Genomic DNA, 16,442 nt, shown 5'->3' with positions numbered 1-16,442 from the left:
CTCCAAGGCTCATGGCACTTAACTGAAGATACTTGTCCTTGTGCCTCACATAGCAGTTAGAAAAACACTTTTGACCATTCTTCACACAAGAGCTTGAACAAGAATTAGTTTGTGTCTCACTTCTAGATCATGGAGTACTTTTTTCAAAAGAATAGGCCTTTTCTCCAGTGAGTCCTGAGATTCACTTGGGTCCAGTCCCTGGTCTCAGAATTCCACAGTGCATGCCCTGGATAAGAGGGCATGCTCACTCATAGTCCTACTGGTAGGACTGCCAGTGGAACCATGAAAGACATTGACCACTGGGCACATAATGTAGCAGGTAATTTACCATTCTATAACAGGATAATAATAAAAGCTACTACTTACCAGCACCATTATGGTGTATTTGAAAGTGAAGTGAAAGTCACTCAGTCATGTCTGACTCTTTGTGACCCCATGGACTGCACAGTCCATGGAATTCTCCAGGCCAGGATACTGGAGTGGGTAGCCTTTCCCTTCTCCAGGGGATCTTCCCACCCCAGGGATCAAACCCAGATCTCCCACATTACAGGCAGATTCTTTACCAGCTGAGCCACAAGGGAAGCCCAAGAATACTGGAGTGGGTAGCCTATCCCTTCTCCAGCAGATCTTCCCGACCCAGGAATCAAACTGGGGTCTCCTACATTGCAAAGGATTTTTTACCAGCTGAGCTACCAGGGAAGCCCATAGTATATTTGGTATTTCTTTATTTAAAAAATATTTATTTAACACTTACTTTTTGCTGGCACTTTTCTAGGCAGTGGGGAAATGGGAGTGAATAGAGAGTTTCTTCTCTCTTCTCTCCTGTACTTGATTTATATTAACTTTCATCATCCTAACAACCCTGCAAGGCAAATGGTATCATTCCTAGTTTACAAATGAGAAAATCATGATACAAAAACTAAAATGATTTGCCTAAGATCACACAGTAACAATGTGATTGAACCGGGATTAAAATCCACATCGCTCTGATTCCAAAGCCCTTGCATATGACCACTATTTCAGGAGTTACAAAAATTAGCAGCTGGGCAATATAATATGCTATGACACATACAGTATTTCTTTTAATTTGAAATAGTTATCTACTTGTAAAAGTCAAAAGATTTCAAGTAAAATTTCTAAAATTTCAGCTTTCCTTAGAAAAAAGTCGGGCTCTTGGGTAACACTGGACCTGCATTCCTGGGTTGCATCCATTGGCAGCATTAAATAGCTGCTGTCCTTTTTGTGTTCCAGCTCATCAAAGTCCCAGTCAGCTTACCTGCCACACTCATATCACTGGCCTGGCCCCTGTGCTGAGTGCTTAGTCGCCCAGTCATGTCCAACTCTTTTCAACCCCGTGGACTGTAGCCCGCCAGGCTCCTCTGTCCATGGGGATTCTCCAGGCAAGAATACTGGAGTGGGTTGCATGTCCTCCTCCAGGGGATCTTCCCAACCCAGGGATCTAACCCAGGTCTCCTGCATTGCAGATGGATTCTTTACTGTCGAGCCACCAGGGAAGCCCAGTGGCTGGCCCCTAGAGCATGTGAATTTGCAACTCTTCCATGGTTCTATACTAGAATCAGGCATGTCAGGGCTCAACTTTGCTCTGCCCATTCCTAACCAGTTTCCTAACCTATAAAATGGAGATACTGAGAGAAAAACATGTAAAGCTTATGGCATGTGTCCAGCATACAATCAGAGCTTAACAGCCCATGTTAACTATCCTCCAAAATTGTCATTCTTGACCCTGTACCAAGTGGACTTGCCTGTTTTATGAAGACCAGCCTCTCACCATGTGCAGGTATTCTCACATATAGGGTTGTGTTGTACAATGTCAGGGGAAAACAGTGACTTGCTGGAACAGGAGGGAGGCAAGAGATGACATTAGCTTTATAAGGAGATGGCCCACCACACCCATTCCTGGGCAATAAACTGCCACCTATGGTTTTGGTGCGAAGGGTGAGGTCTAGTGCTCTGCCATCCCATCCCCAAGTACTGGGAGCGACATCCCGGAGGTGAGTCAGGAAGTGGAAGAAACTCTCCAAGGAGGAGAAGAAAACCTGTGCTTGCTCTAAGGCTCTTTTTGTAAGGACCAGAAACCCCTCCTGAACCTCTCATGGCTACAGCCCTTTTCCACACAAGGATGGCTGATTTTCTTTAAACTCTTCACATGCCTAGAAATGGGAGAACCTGGGAGAGCACCCAGTGTGGTACTTAATGAAGTTCAGAGGTTCTGCAATGGAATGGGATTCACACTAGGAGGATCAGGAGATGGGCAAGAAAAGAGTCAGTCCTCAAACGCTTTGCTCCCAAGTAAAATGGTTTGCTTAAGTTGGTCCATTCTTTTTAAGCTAATGTGTCATTTCTTCCCCCCATAATGAGAATCATAACTAATGCCAGGAGTACTGCAGAGTTGATTACATTTTGTCAGTAAGCACTGTGATTCACAAGCCTCGAACAGCTTGCTGCTCTGTGCTCTGCTAAGCTACAGGGGTCATTGTTCATTATAATTTCTTATCATGGAAGCAAATGATGTAGCAGTAATAACACATACAAAATGACTTTTAAGAGCTCAGCTTTAACACTTTTCCACTTTTCCAGGCTTTCCTCTAGTTCCTGTCTATACACGTGGATAGGTTTATTATTGCAACTGTAGCATAATTGTGACTTGTTTTGTGGTTTTGTTTCCTTAGCAGCTTATCACAAATGTTTTTCCAAAATGTCATATAATCATTTTAATGACCATTTTAAGTAGGTGCTTCACCCATCAAGTAGCCATTCCCCTATTGGGCATTGAAGTCTATTATTTCCTGCCTTGTTCTCAGTGTTTCCAGAGTATCAGCTTGAGTCTCTCAACAGAACTGTGTGCCAGAATCACCTTTGGAGTTTTAAAAATGCAGATTCCCAGACCCCTCTACCCCACACCAGACTGAATGAATCAGAACCTCTGGGTGTGGAACGAAGATGTGGATGCTGTAAATGCTCCTCAGTGACACTGATGCACAGTCAAGATTGAGAATCACTGTTAAAGATAACGTTACAACCAGAGGCCTTTTGCATCTTCGTGGATCACAGCCTTGTTGTGGCAAACGAGCTTGCTGTGTAAAGCAATGAAGCTCTGAGCCATGCTATGCAAGACAGAGAGGTCATACATAGTTAAGAGTTCTGACAAAACATAGGAGGATGAAATGGCAAATCACTCCAGTATTCTGCCAAGAAAACCCCAAGAGCAGTATGAAAAGGCAATAAGATATGACACCAGAAGATAAGGCCCCATGTCTGAAGGTATCCAGTATGCTACAGGGAAAGAGCAGGGAAACAGCTTCAGGAGGAAAGAAGATGCTGGGCCAAAGTGGAAATGACACTCAGTTGTGGATGTGTCTGGTGGTGAAAGTTAAGTCCAATGCTGTAAAGAACAATATTACATAGAAACCTGGAATGTTAGAACCAAGATAAATTGGACATGGTCAAGCAGGAGATGGCAAAAGTGAACATCTACATTTTAGGAATCAGTCAACTAAAATGGATAGAAATGGGTGGATTTAATTCAGGTAACCATTATATCAACTACTGTGGGCAAGAAGCCCTTAGAAGAAATGAAGTAACCCTCACAGTCAACAAGAGTCCAAAATGCAGTACTTGACTGGAATCTCAAAAAAAGACAGAATGATCTCAGTTTATTTCCAAGGCAAACCATTCAGCATCACAATAATCCAAGTCTATGCCCCAATCATTAGTGCTAAAGAAACTGAAGTCAAATGGTTCTATGAAGACCTACGAGATCTTCTAGTTCAATTCAGTTGTTCGACTCCATGAACCGCAGCACACCAGGCCTCCTTGTCCATCACCAACTCCTAGAGCCAACCCAAACCTATGTCCATCAAGTTGATGATGTCATCCAACAATCTCATCCTCTGTCGTCCCCTTCTCCTCCCTCCCTCAATCCTTCCCAGCATCAGGGTCTTTTCAAATGAGTCAGATCTTCGCATCAGGTGGCCAAAGTATTGGAGTTTCAGCTTCAACATCAGTCCTTCCAATGAACACCCAGGACTGATCTCCTTTAGGATGGACTGGTTGAATCTCCTTGCAGTCCAAGGAACTCTCAAGAGTCTACTCCAACACCACAGTTCAAAAGCATCAATTCTTTGGCGCTCAGCTTTCCTTATAGTCCAACTCTCACATCCATACATGACTACTGGAAAAACCATAGCTTTGACTAGATGGACCTTTGTTGACAAAGTAATGTCTAATATGCTATCTAGGTTGGTCATAACTTTCCTTCCAGGGAGTAAGTGTCTTTTAATTTCATGGCTGTAATCACCATCTGCAGTGATTTTGGAGCCCCCCAAAATAAAGTCAGCCACTGTTTCCCCATCTATTTCCCATGAAGTGATGGGACCAGATGCCATGATCTTAATTTTTTGAATGTTGAGCTTTAAGCCAACTTTTTCACTCTCCTCTTTCACTTTCATCAAGAGGCTCTTTAGTTCTTCTTCACTTTCTGCCATAAAGGTGGTGTCATCTGCATATCTGAGGTTATTGATATTTCTCCCAGCAGTTTTGATTCAAGCTTGTGCTTCTTCCAGCCCAGCATTTCTAATGATGTACTCTGCGTATAAGTTAAATAAGCAGGGTGACAATATACAGCCTTGATGTACTCCTTTTCCTATTTGGAACCAGTCTGTTGTTCCATGTCCAGTTCTAACTGTTGCCTCCTGACCTGCATACAGGTTTCTCAAGAGGCAGGTCAGATGGTCTGGTATTCCCATCTCTTTCAGAATTTTCCACAGTTTATTGTGATGCACACAGTCTATAAGACCTATAACTAACACCAAAAGCATGTCCTTTTCATCACAGAGGATTGAAATGCAAAAGTAGGAAGTCAAGAGATATTGGGGCAACACACAACTTTGGCTTTGGAGTACAAAATGAAACAGGGTAAATGCTAACAGTTTTGCCAAGAGAACACATTGGTCGTAGCAAACATCTTCTTCCAACAACACAAGAGACAACTCTATACACGGACATCACCTGACGGTCAATACTGAAATCAGCTTGATTATATTTTTTGCAGCTGAAGATGGGAAAGCTCTATACAGTCAGCAAAAAGAAGACCTGGAGCTTACTGTGGCTTAGATAACAAGCTCCTTATTGCAAATTCAGCCTTAAATTGAGGAAAGTAGGGAAAACCGTTAGGGCATTCAGGTATGACCTAAATCAAATCCCTTATGATTATACAGTGAAGGTGACAAATAGATTCAAGGAATTCGATCTGGTAGACAGAGTTCCTGAAGAACTATGGACAGAGGTTCATAACATTGTACTGATCAGATTAGATCAGATCAGTCGCTCAGTCGTGTCTGACTCCCTGCAACCCCATGAATCGCAGCACGCCAGGCCTCCCTGTCCATCACCAACTCTCGGAATTCACGGAGACTCATGTCCATCGAGTCAGTGATGCCATCCAGCCATCTCATCCTCTGAAGACAGTGACAAAAACCATCCCAAAGAAAAAGTAATGCTAGAAAGCAAAGTGGTTGTCTGAGATATGAGATGCTGTAAAAGTAGCTGAGGAAAGAAGAGAAATGAAAGGCAAGGGAGAAGGGGAAAGATATACACAACTCAATGCAGCGTTCCAGAGAATAGCAAGGAGAGATAAGAAGACCTTCTGAAATGAACAATGCAAAGAAATAGAGGAAAACAATTGAATGGAAAAGACTAGAGATCTCTTCAATAAAATTGGAGATAGCAGGGGAATATATCTTGCAAGGATGGGCATGATAAAGGACAGAAACAGTAAGGAGCTAACAGAAAGAAAAGAGATTAAGGAGAAGTGGCAAGAATAGACAGAAGAACTATTTAAAAAAAAACAAACGTCTTAATGACCTGGAAAACCATGATAGTGTGGAAACTCACTGAGAGCTGGAAATCCTGGAGTGTGAAGTCAAGTGGGCCTTAGGAAGCATTACTACAAGCAAAGCTAATGGAGGTGATGGAATTCCAGCTGAGCTATTTCAAATCTTAAAAGATAATGCTGTAAAATGTGGCCGTCAATATGTCAGCAAATTTGGAAAGTTCAACAGTGGCCACAGAACAGGAAAAGGTCAGTTTTCATTCTAATCCCAAAGAAGGGGAATGCCAAAAAAATGTTCCAACTACCATACAATTGTGCTCATTTCACATACTAGTGAGCTTATACTCAAAATCCTTCAAGCTATGTTTCAGCAGTATGTGAACTGAGAACTTCCAGAGGTACAAGCTGGGTTTAGAAAAGGCAGAGAACCAGGCAATGGCAACCCACTCCAGTACCCTTGCCTGGAGAATCCCATGGATGGAGGGGCCTGGTAGGCTGCAGTCCATGGGGTCACTAAGAGTCAGACATGACTGAGCGACTTTACTTTCATGCATTGGAGAAGGAAATGGCAACCCACTCCAGTGTTCTTGCCTGGAGAATCCCAGGGATGGGGGAGCCTGGTGGGCTGCAATCTATGGGGTCGCACAGAGTCGGACATGACTGAAGCAACTGAGCAGCAGCAGCAGCAGGAGAGGAACCAGAGATCAAATTGCCAACATCCATTGGACCACAAAGAAAGCAAGGGAATTCCAGAAAAACATCTGCTTCTGCTTCATTGACTACACTAAAGCCTTTGTGTGGATCACAACAAACTGTGGAAAATTCTTAAAGAGATGGAAATACCCGGCCACCTTATCTGTCTCCTGAGAAACCTGTATGCAGGTCAAGAACCAACAGTTAAAACTTTACATGGAACAACAGACTGGTTCAAAATTGGGAAAGGAGTATGTCAAGGCTATATATTGTTACCTTGCTTATTTAACTTTAATGCAGAGTTGTTGTTCAGTCACTAAGTTGTGTCCAACTCTTTCCAACCCCATGGACTGCAGCATGCCAGGCTTCACTGTTCTTCACTATCTTCTGGAGTTTGCTCAGACTCATGTCCATTGAGTTGATGATGCCATCCAACCGTCTCATCCTCTGTCACCTGCTACTCCTGCCCTCAATCTTTCCCAGCATCAGGATCTTTTCCACTGAGTTCACTGTTCTCATCAGGTGGCCAAAGTATTAGAGCTTCAGCTTCAGCATCAGTCCTTCCAACTATATTGAGGGTTGATTTCCTTTAGGATTAACTGGTTTGATACTGGAGTGGGTTGCCATTCCCTTCTCCAGGGGATCTTCTCGACCCAAGGATCAAACCTGGGTCTCCCACATTCTTTACCATCTGAGCTACCAGGGAAGCCTAATTGGCTATACATCAATACAAAATAAAAAGTTTAAAGTTAAAAAAAATGCTAGCTTTAAACTCAACATTAAAACAAAAAACTAAGATCATGCCATCTGGTCCAGTCACTTCATGGCAAATAGAAGGGGGAAAAGGGGAAGCAGTGACAGATTTTATTTTGGGGGGCCCTAAAATCACTGCAGATGGTTACTGAACCATGAAATTAAAAGATGCTTGCTCCTTGGAAGGAAAGCTATGGCAAACCTAAATAGCATATTATAAAGCAGAGACATCACTTTGCCAACAAAGGTCCATGTAGTCAAAGCTATGACTTTTCCAGTAGTCATGTATGGATATGAGAGTTGGACCATAAAGAAGGCTGAGTACCAAAGAACTGGTGCTTTTGAATTGAGGTGCTGGAGAAGACTTGAGATCCCCTTGGGCAGGAGGGAGATCAATCCAGTCAGTCCTAAAGGAAATCAACCCTGAATATTCATTGGAAGGACTGATGCTGAAGCTGAAGCTCCAATATTTTGACCACCTGATGTGAAAAGCCAACTCATTGGAAAAGATCCTCATGCTGGGAAAGATTGAATGCAAAAGGACAAGGGGACAGCAGAGGATGAGATGGTTAGATAGCATCCTCTACTCAATGGGCATGAATTTGAGCAAACTCCAGAACATAGTGAAGGACGGGGGAATCTGGCATGCTGCAGTTCATGGGGTTGCAAAGAGTTGAACACAACTTAGTGACTGAACAACAAAAGAGGCCTTTTGAGTCATTTGATGAACAACCTTGCTGGAACCCAGGCCTTACCCCTTAGGAAAAAAGCAGAGCCATCTCAACATTGGGAGGCGTAATGTGACAGTGGGCCAAAAGAAGGCTGAGTGCCAAAGAATTGATGCTTCAAATTTAGCACTGGAGATGATTCCTGAAAGTCCCTTGGACAGCAAGAAGAGCAAACCAACCAGTCCTAAAGGAAATCAACCCTGAATCTTCATTGTAAGAACTAATGCTGAAGCTGAAGCTCCAACACACACATACATCTAAGAAGGTGGAATCTCATTTTGTTTGCTTATCAAAGTAAATCTGCAGGACATAGATTTTGACACACGCTGCTTTTGACATTCTCTTGTGAAATTTCACTTCAATCCTGACTGTGTTATCACTCCCTGGGCTGGGAGACTATCAGAAAATTCACTGAGTGGGGAGCCAGGGGCCCAAAGTTGGAACTTGGCTCAGTGACTAACAAGTTTTGTGGCCTTGGTTAACTCATTTTTTTCTCCCAAGACCTCATTTTGTTGTTGTTGAAGGAAAAGAATTGGACTGCTAAATACAGTTGTATTTACAGGAGATGGGGTCCAGCCTTCCCCACCCCATCCCTGCCTCTGGCCCCACAGATACCAAAATGCTCAGATGCTCAAGCCCCCGCCTTCTGGATCTGTGGTCCCAAATCCACAGTTACAGAGGGCCAACTGTAATCTATACAGAATTTTATGATGTTGATATTTCCTTTTTTTAAAAAAATTGAGATATAATTCACATACCACTAATAGTCACCTTTTAAAATCATGCAATTCAGAGGGTATTTTTTAGTATATTCACAAAGTTATACAGTCATAACCACTATGTAATTCTAGAACATCTTCATCACCCCTAAAAGAAACCTATATTCATTAGTAGTCACTAGCTGTTTCTTCCACCCAGCCCTGTCAGCCACTAACCTACTTTCTGCCTATATGGATTTTCCTTTTATGCACATTTTATGTAAATGGAATCATAGAGCAGGTGCCATTTTGTGTCTATCTGGCTGGTTTCACTTAGCATAATGTTCTCCAGGTTTATCCATGTTATTGCATGAATCATTACTTCATTTCTTTTTATGGCTGAATAATATTCCATTGTATTAGTTTTGTTTTTAAACAAATAAATAATGGACAAAACATATTCTGTTCTCTTTTTCCCAGGACTCACTACCCAGCTCTAGTCTTTATCCCCATTCCTCATCCTTAAACTCTGGCCTTAAACATCACCCTGTCCCCAGATTCACCTCTATCCCATCTCTGAGCTACAGTGCGTCCTAGACTCTCACCCTATCTCTGACATTCTCCCACCCCTCATGCCTTATTCCTCCCCAAACTTGCTGTAATCCCCTTCCCATCTGTCACTCACAGATAGGCTTCATTTTTCACTTCATCTCTCAACCCATTGTTGATCAGTTGGTATGAAGTCACTCATGACATATACCCCTTGGGAATTAGTTAAAAACCAAAAGCTTGATTCTGTAAAAGATTATAGACCAGGTAAATTCTCAAATGTCCCAGGCATCCAAACCACAGCTCCCAAATGCATGCATGCTTCCCTGCTGCCTTTCAGAGCCATCCTTGCATGCAAACTTCCAGGAGAAGACACTGTCCTGGGAGGACTCTGGGGCAGGAAGCACCTCTTCCCACTTCTGCTGCTTCTCCCAGGGGCAGAACTTGCTTTATCCTCAGTATGCCGGGCGCCGGGCACTCACCCTTTCTGTCCCTGTGCTGCCTACAGAACGAATGCGAAGGGGACTTGGCAGAGGCAATGCCAGCGCTCGAGGCTGCGCTTGCTGCACTGGACACGCTGAACCCGGCAGATATCTCGCTGGTGAAGGCCATGCAGAACCCACCTGGGCCTGTCAAGCTGGTCATGGAGAGCATCTGTGTGATGAAAGGGCTGAGACCAGAGAGGAAGCCGGACCCCAGTGGCAGCGGTAACCCCTTCCAGCACCCTTCCCGACCCAGAGGTGTACACAGGCTGCCCTCTCCTGACAGGAAGGGAGCCAGCATCCCCACTCATCCTGCCCCAGGCCTGCAGGCTGTATCATGGTCTCTTAGGGGAAATAAGATAGGCCCCAGGATACGGATGTACTCACTTGTGTTTCTTCACCATGCTCTCCCCTCTCAGTCAGTAAGGAAAATGCAGGCATCTTTAGGTGAAGCCAAACTCAGTCAAGGCCCCCGCCGACAAACTGTCACACAAATGAAGGTCTTGCGGACAAGAGGACTGATAGGGAGCAAGCACACAGAGCAGTATGTGGGTGAGAGGGAGGGAAAGAAACTAAAAGAGCGAGGGACAGAAAGGTAAAGGAGAAACAGAAAAAGAGACAGAGACACTGCAAGAGATAACCAGAGGAAAAAGGAGGTGAGACAGACACAGAGAAATGGAGAGAAAGACAGTGAGGCTGAGCAGGAAATAGAGACCTGGACACCTAGATACATGTGGCATGTGTAGGCATGAAGAGGTCATAAACAGAGAAAGAGGTCAGGATGAAAAGAAATCTGGAGGAAGAAAGACAAACACAGGGAGGGGTGAGTGGGCGAGTGAGAGACTCTTACAGTGTCAGAGACAGATGACAGAGAAAGATGTTGGCAAGAGAGAAAAGCAGAAATAAGCTAAGACACAGAAAAGCTGAAAGTGAACAATGGAGACAGAGCAGAGGCCCTACCCCCCCACCCCCAACCAGAGATACAGAGACATACAAAAATACAGAGTGAGTGGGAAGAAAATAGGCCAGGAAGAAGAGAAATAGAGACAGGAAAACAAAGACACACACACAGAGAACGGCTGTAGGAGGTGAAATGGAACATGAGCTGCTGGTGAAGGATTAGAGGAAGAAAGGGATAAAGGAGGCAGAGAGTGAAACTGACAGGTCTGAGGAAGACCAGGGTACAGAAACTCAGAAGACGGGAGAAAAGGAATAGTGGGGAGAGAGAGGAAAGTTTATATAATAGAGCCTAGAAGCATGAATAAGTGAAAATTCATTCTTAAAATTTAAATTAGATGTAGAATGTTGCAATAAAATCAGTGTCTTAAAACTGAAAGAAAAAGTGAAAGTGAAGTCACTCAGTCATGCCCGACTCTTTGCGACCCCATGGATAGTAGCCTGCACCAAGCTCCTCTGTCCATGGGATTTTCAAGGCAAGAGTACTTAAAGAGTCTTAAAACTGCACAAGGACTTAAAAACCATCTCCTGTGATATTTCTTGCCTTTTGAATCCTTGTATCCTTCAAACAGTCCTGCTATTCCTCCATTACTTCTGAAATGTTAGAAATTCCTGATGCCTCCTTTGAGAGACTCTGGCTTCTGCTTCCTAGTGAATAGCACTCCCTCTTCCTTGGCTGGTTTCAGGACAAAAACCACATGAAGAAATGCAGAGGTGATCAGAAATGGACAAATAGGGAGAGGATGTTACAGGAGACTCTAGGGAAGCATCTGAGGTGTAATAAGTGAGTCTGAGTAAAGATGAGCTAGCCAGTGCTTTTCCACTCTGGCTGTACCCTGGTATACCTGGGAACTTAAAGAATGCTAATGCCCTTGCCCCCGCTCCTAGAGACTCTTATTCCTTTAGCCTAGGGTGTGGCCTGAGCATTAGTATTTTTCTTAAAGCTCCCAGGTGATTCTAAGGCACAGCCAAGATTGAGAACTACTGAAATATGCAAAGCAGGGGCAGGTCTCAAAAATCAGTTCTCTTCTTCCATCACTGATGTTGGCCACAGGATGCATCATCCGCCTTTCTTATTTTAAAATTGAAGTGAATTTTTTATGTTATTCACAAAATAACTCACAGAATTTAGCCAGTATATTGGGATGGAGCAAAAGCACAAATAAATTGATTTTGTACTTAGTCCCTCAGTTGTGTCCATCTCTTTGAGACTCCTGACTGTAGCCCGCTAGGCTCCTTTGTCCATGGGGATTTTCCAGACAAGAATACTGGAGTGGGTTGCCATGTCCTCCTCCAGGGGATCTTCCCAACCCAGGTAGATTCTTCCCACATTGCAGGCAGATTCTTTACCGTTTGAGCCACCAGGGAAGCCCAAATTAGTTTTGGATACCATAAATTTAAACAAAGCAGATCACTTCCTAGGATGCAAAGAAAAACTTTCATTGGAAATATTTGTTTAGTGTCTAAGCTTGCTTTAGAAACAGGACATATTTGACCTGTTGTATAATACAATATCTCAAGTACAACTCTTTTTTTTTTTTTTAACTTTTTATTTTGTAGTGGGGTTTAGCTGATCAATATTGTGATAGTTTCAGGTGAACAGTGAAGTGACTAAGCCATACATATACATGTATCCTTTGTACCCCAAGCTCCCCTCTCATCCAGACTGCCACATAACATTGAGCAGATATTTTTTGATGAGTGGAGCTTGGCAAAGGTTTATCATCAAAAAGACTGATATTTTTCTAACACATTGACAAAAGGAGCACTTCCTAGGATGGGATCAGGGCTCACTCATTTATTAGCCATCATGAGGGGTGCTAAGGTGAACAAAGGCCCTGTTTCATTTCAGCGCAGGCTGAGGACAGTCCTCTGTCTGGTTGCAAGTCTGCAAGTTGCTTCCCCTACCCTCACTCTTTCTCTGGAGACACTCAGTCACTCACTCACTCACTCACTAGAAGGACTGATTCCTCCCAGGGATGACAAAACATGCTCTATCAGACCCACCTCCCATATTTGGAAAAGAATATTCAAAATATTAATACATGCTTATGGATCCAGTTGCCCTCTTCATGTATGACTGGGGAAAAGGGCAACATTCATTAAATTCATGTTAAAAACTGATAATCAAGCACTATGCCAGATTGTAATAAACACAGAAGGAGCAAACAATTTTTTAAATGTATAATTGATTTACTATATTAGTTTTAAATGTATAACTAGTGACTCAAGATTATTATAGATTATAGATCTATTAATAATCTATTAATAATCTATTAGGTTATAGATTATTATAGGTTATATAGATTATAGATATTGGAGAAGGAAATGGCAAACCCATCCAGTGTTCTTGCCTGGAGAATCCCATGGACGGAGAAGCCTGGTAGGCTGCAGTCCGTGGGGTCGCACAGAGTCGGACACTGAAGCAACTTGGCAGCAGCAGCAGATTATAGATATAATCTATTTATATAGATTACATAAACTTACTATAAAATACTGACTATATTCCCTATGTTTTACAATATATTCTTTAGCTTACTTACTTTAATCATAGCAGTTTGTACTGCATAATCCCCTGCCTTTATATTGCTACTCTCCCTTCCATCTCCCCACTGGTAACCACTACTTTGTTCTCCATATCTGTGAGTCTGTTTCTGTTTCATTGTATTCATTAATTTGTTTTATTTTTTAGATTCCACATATAAGTGATAACATATAGTACTTGTCTTCCTCTGTTAGGCTTATTTCACTAAGCAATGTCCCATCCATGTTGCTACATGGCAGTATTTCATTCTTTCTTATAGCTCAGTAATATTCCATTGTATTCAATATCTTCTTAATCCCATCATCTCTTGATGGGCACTTGGGTTGTTCCCATATCTTGACTATTGTAAGTAATGGTCCATGAACATTGGGGTGCACATATCTTTTTGAATTACTGTCTTTGTTTTTTTCCAGATACGTATCCAGGAGTGGAATTGCTGGATCAATTTTTAGGTTTTTGAGGAGCCTCCATACTGTTTTCCATAGTAGCTGCACCAATTTACATTCCCAATAACAGTATTTGAGAGTTCCCTTTTCTCCATATCCTCTCCAACATTTGTTATTTGTGGTCTTTTTAATGATGACCATTCTGACAGGTGTGACATGGTACCTCATTGTGGTTTCAATTTGCATTTCTCTAATAATTAGTGATGTTAGGCATCTTTTCAGTGTGTGTTAGCTATCTGCATGTCTACTCAGGAAAAATGTCTATTCAAGTCTTAGCCCATTTTTTGATTGGATTGTTGTTTTAAATATGGAGTTGTATGAGCTGTTTATAGATGGATATTAGCCTCTTACTGGTCATACAATTTGCAAATAATTTCTCCCATTTCAGTAGGTTGTCTTTTTGTTTTGTTCATCATTTCCTTTTCTGTGCAAAAGCTTTTAAACTTAATTAGATCCCATTTGTTTAGTTTTGTTTTGCTTTTGTTTCCTTTGCCTTGGGATAAGAATCCAAAAAAAATATTGCTATGATTTATATCAAAGAGTGTTCTGCTTATGTTTTCTTCTAGGAATTTTATGGTTTCTAGTCTTATATTTAGTTTTAAATCCATTTTGAGTTTATCTTTGTGTATGGTGTTAGGAAGTGTTCCCATTTCATTCTTTTACATGTAGCTGTCCAGTTTTCCCAGCACCACTTATTGAAGAGACTGTCTTTTCCCTGTTATTTATTCTTATCTCCTGTGCTGTGCTTAGTTGCTCAATCATGTCTGACTCTTTGTGACCCCATAGACTGTGGTCCCCCAGGCTCCTCTGTCCATGGGGATTCTCCAGGCAAGAATACTGGAGTGGGTTGCCATGTCCTCCTCCAGAGATCTTCCCAACCTAGGTCCCCCACATTGCAGGTGGACTCTTTACCAGACATCTGAGTCACCAGGGAAGCCCTTTTTATCTCCTATATCATGGATTAATTGACCACAAGTGAACATGTTTATTTCTGGGCTGTCTATTCTGTTCCATTGATCTTTGCATCTGTTTTGCTTTATCAGTCCTATACTGTTTTGATTACTGTAGCTTTGTAATATTGTCTGAAGTCAGGGACTGAGATAATTTCTGCTTTGTTCTTTTTTTCTCAATATTGTTTTGGCTACTCAGGGTCTTTTGTTGTTCTATATACATTTTAAGATTATTTTTTCTAGTTCTGTTTTTAATATTTTGAAAGGTTTTTAAATTAGATTGCTTTGGGTAATATGGACATTTTAATATTAATTCTTTCAATTCATGAGCATGAGATATCTTTCCATTTATTTGTACCATCTTCAATTTCCCTCCACAGTGTTTTATAGTTTTCACAGTATAGGTCTTTCACCTCCTCGGTTAAGTTTATTCCTAGGTATTTTATTCTTTTTGATGATTTTAAGGAGATTGGTTTCTTGCTTTCTCTTTCACTATTAATGTATAGAAAAACAACAGATTTCTGTATATTAATCCTGTACTCTGCAACATTACTGAATTTATTTTTCAGTTCTAATAATTTTTCATGGAGACTTCAGGGTTTTCTATATATAATATGTGTTATCTGGAAATAATGACAGTTTTCCTTTGTCCCTGCCAATTTGGATGCTTTTGTTTCTTTTCCTTGCCTGACTGCTGTGGCTAGGACTTTGTTTCATTGATCTTTTCTATTTTTATCTCTATTTTATTTATCTTTCTTTGATCTTTATTGTTTCCTTCCCTCTGCTAACTTTGGGCTTTGTTCTTTTTCTCTTTTTCTAATTCCTTTAGTTGGCAGATTAGGTTGTTTGAGATTTTTCTTGTTTCTTGAGGTATGCCAATATCACTATAAACTTCTCTCTTAGAGCTGCTTTTGTTTTGTCCCATAGATTTTGGAAAATTGTGTTTTTCTTTTCAATTGTCTCAAAGTATTTTCTGATTTCTTCTTTGATTTCCTCACCGACCCATTGGTTTTTAGTAGTTTATTTTTGTGTTTTTATCATTTTTCTCCCTGTAATCATTTTTCTAGTTTCATATTGTTGTGATCAGAAAAAATAAAAAAGTTTGATATAATTTCTAGCTTCTTAAATTTGTCAAGACTTGTTTTATTGCCTAGCATGTGATCTATCCTGGAGAACATTCCATGAGCACTTGAAAAGAATGTGTATTCTGCTGGTTTGGGTTGGAATTTCCTCTAGACATTGTTAAGTCCGATTGGTCTAATGTGTCATTTAAGACCACTGTTTCTTTATTCATTTTCTCTCTGGATGATCTAATTACGTAAGTAAGGTGTTACTAAAGTCCCTCCTATTAGTGTATTAGTGTCAGTTTCTCCCCTATGTCTGTTAATATTTGCTTTATATATTTGTATGCTCCTGTATTAGGTGCATATATGTTAACAAATGTTATATTTTCTTCTTGTATGGATCCCTTTATCATTATACAATGGTCTTGTTTTTCTTTTGCTATAGACTTTGTTTTAAAGTCTATTTTATCTGATATGAGTGTTGCTACCCCCACTTTTCTTTTCATTTTCATTTTGTGAAATACCTTTATCATCCCCTCATTTTCAGTCTGTGTGTCTTTAGCTCTAAGAAGAATCTCTTATTAGCAGCAGTCTTGTTTGTTTGTTTTTTTTTTAATCCAATCAGTCATTCTATGTCTTTTTATTGGAGAATTTAGTCCATTGACATTTAAAATGATTATTGATAACTATAAACTTATTGAGATTTTTTTTTTACTTCTTTTCTGG

The 16,442-nt window shown here is 41.2% G+C and overlaps 1 protein-coding gene across 2 annotated transcripts in view; it reads left to right on the top strand.

Moving 5' to 3' along the window:
- Nucleotides 1–16,442, top strand: part of DNAH3 (dynein axonemal heavy chain 3) — a 249,056-nt gene that overhangs the window by 193,987 nt on the left and 38,627 nt on the right. For both annotated transcript variants that reach the window (XM_059881557.1, XM_059881556.1), the window contains exon 51: nucleotides 9,781–9,979. In XM_059881557.1, coding sequence (XP_059737540.1) covers nucleotides 9,781–9,979 — 199 coding nt within the window. The remainder of the gene's footprint in view (nucleotides 1–9,780; nucleotides 9,980–16,442) is intronic.

Source organism: Bos taurus, chromosome 25 (assembly GCF_002263795.3).
Source record: "Bos taurus isolate L1 Dominette 01449 registration number 42190680 breed Hereford chromosome 25, ARS-UCD2.0, whole genome shotgun sequence".
Classification (NCBI taxonomy): domain Eukaryota; kingdom Metazoa; phylum Chordata; class Mammalia; order Artiodactyla; family Bovidae; genus Bos; species Bos taurus.
This window is presented reverse-complemented; position numbering and strand designations above follow the sequence as displayed.